Source organism: Trichoplax adhaerens, genomic scaffold (assembly GCF_000150275.1).
Source record: "Trichoplax adhaerens TRIADscaffold_67 genomic scaffold, whole genome shotgun sequence".
Lineage (NCBI taxonomy): Eukaryota > Metazoa > Placozoa > Uniplacotomia > Trichoplacea > Trichoplacidae > Trichoplax > Trichoplax adhaerens.
The window spans coordinates 34853-35769 of record NW_002061006.1 but is presented as its reverse complement, the minus strand read 5'-3'; the positions used below and the strand labels follow the sequence as shown (position 1 = coordinate 35769).

The 917-nt window shown below is 36.3% G+C and overlaps 1 protein-coding gene across 1 annotated transcript; it reads right to left on the bottom strand.

Annotated features, from left to right (window-relative positions):
- Window positions 1-82: 82 nt before the first annotated feature.
- TRIADDRAFT_62474 (uncharacterized protein) lies at window positions 83-824 on the bottom strand (the record flags this gene model as incomplete). Its single annotated transcript, XM_002118403.1, has 2 exons — window positions 83-449; window positions 796-824. The coding sequence occupies 2 exons, from the start codon at window positions 822-824 to the stop codon at window positions 83-85; spliced, it is 396 nt and encodes a 131-aa protein (XP_002118439.1).
- Between the last annotated feature and the right edge of the window lie 93 nt (window positions 825-917).

Here is a 917-nt window from a genome sequence, read left to right as displayed (position 1 = left end):
TCACTTATCTTCATATCTGTAATAAAGATTATACACCCAGCATTAAGTAAATAACAATACGGAGTAAATCACAAAATTTATTCTATTTCAGATGCAAGAAATGAATCATAAGCAAACCATCTATATCAAATTCGTCATCAAATTTCTTGTCAAAGTCAGTTTTACGGTAAGTCTCTTCCACGGTAACATGCAGCTTTTTCGATAAATCATTCGCTAATGCAGTATCTTTATCACTATTTTCCCTTTTCGAAATCTCTTGTGCCGCGTCAGGACCTTTCTCAGTAAACTCTTTTTCACTAGGAGGTCTCAGCGTTTCATCTTCTCCAAGTAATTCAAGTAACTCTCTTTCTAGTAATCCATGACGCGAACATTCCAGAAAGCACAAGGTTGCAACCATTAAATGTCCACCACTTTCCTCTTCGAAGCGTGTTAAAACTTGCTCTAATAATCTAAAAGAAATAAAAATGATTATCATAAATACTTTCCATGGTAATAATTTTATTATTTGTACTCTTAAGCAAATGGAAATAAATTTTTCAAGTATCTTGTTGATTCCTAGTCATGGCTGGGGCATTTTTTCACTAAATGATGACATAGTGTACCCCAGGTATAGTATAGTATCGTAGAGTGACTACGTGAAGTGAGGCACCCTTGAGAGATCATTGGGATAAGCAAATGGAAATGAATTTTTCAAGTGTCTTTCCACACATCCTGTAATGTTCGCTAGTGGCTTAGTGACAGTGGTGACCCTTGAGAGATCATGTTTTGCAATCATTTTACGAGTGGAATCTCTACTTGCTCTCCGCTTCAGGGAACATTCTCATTTTTGAGTCAGCCCATTTTCTCCTCCATTTTATACCGTTGTATGACGTTTTACAAGTGCTACTGTATAGTATACAGTGTCGTACACAGAGGCA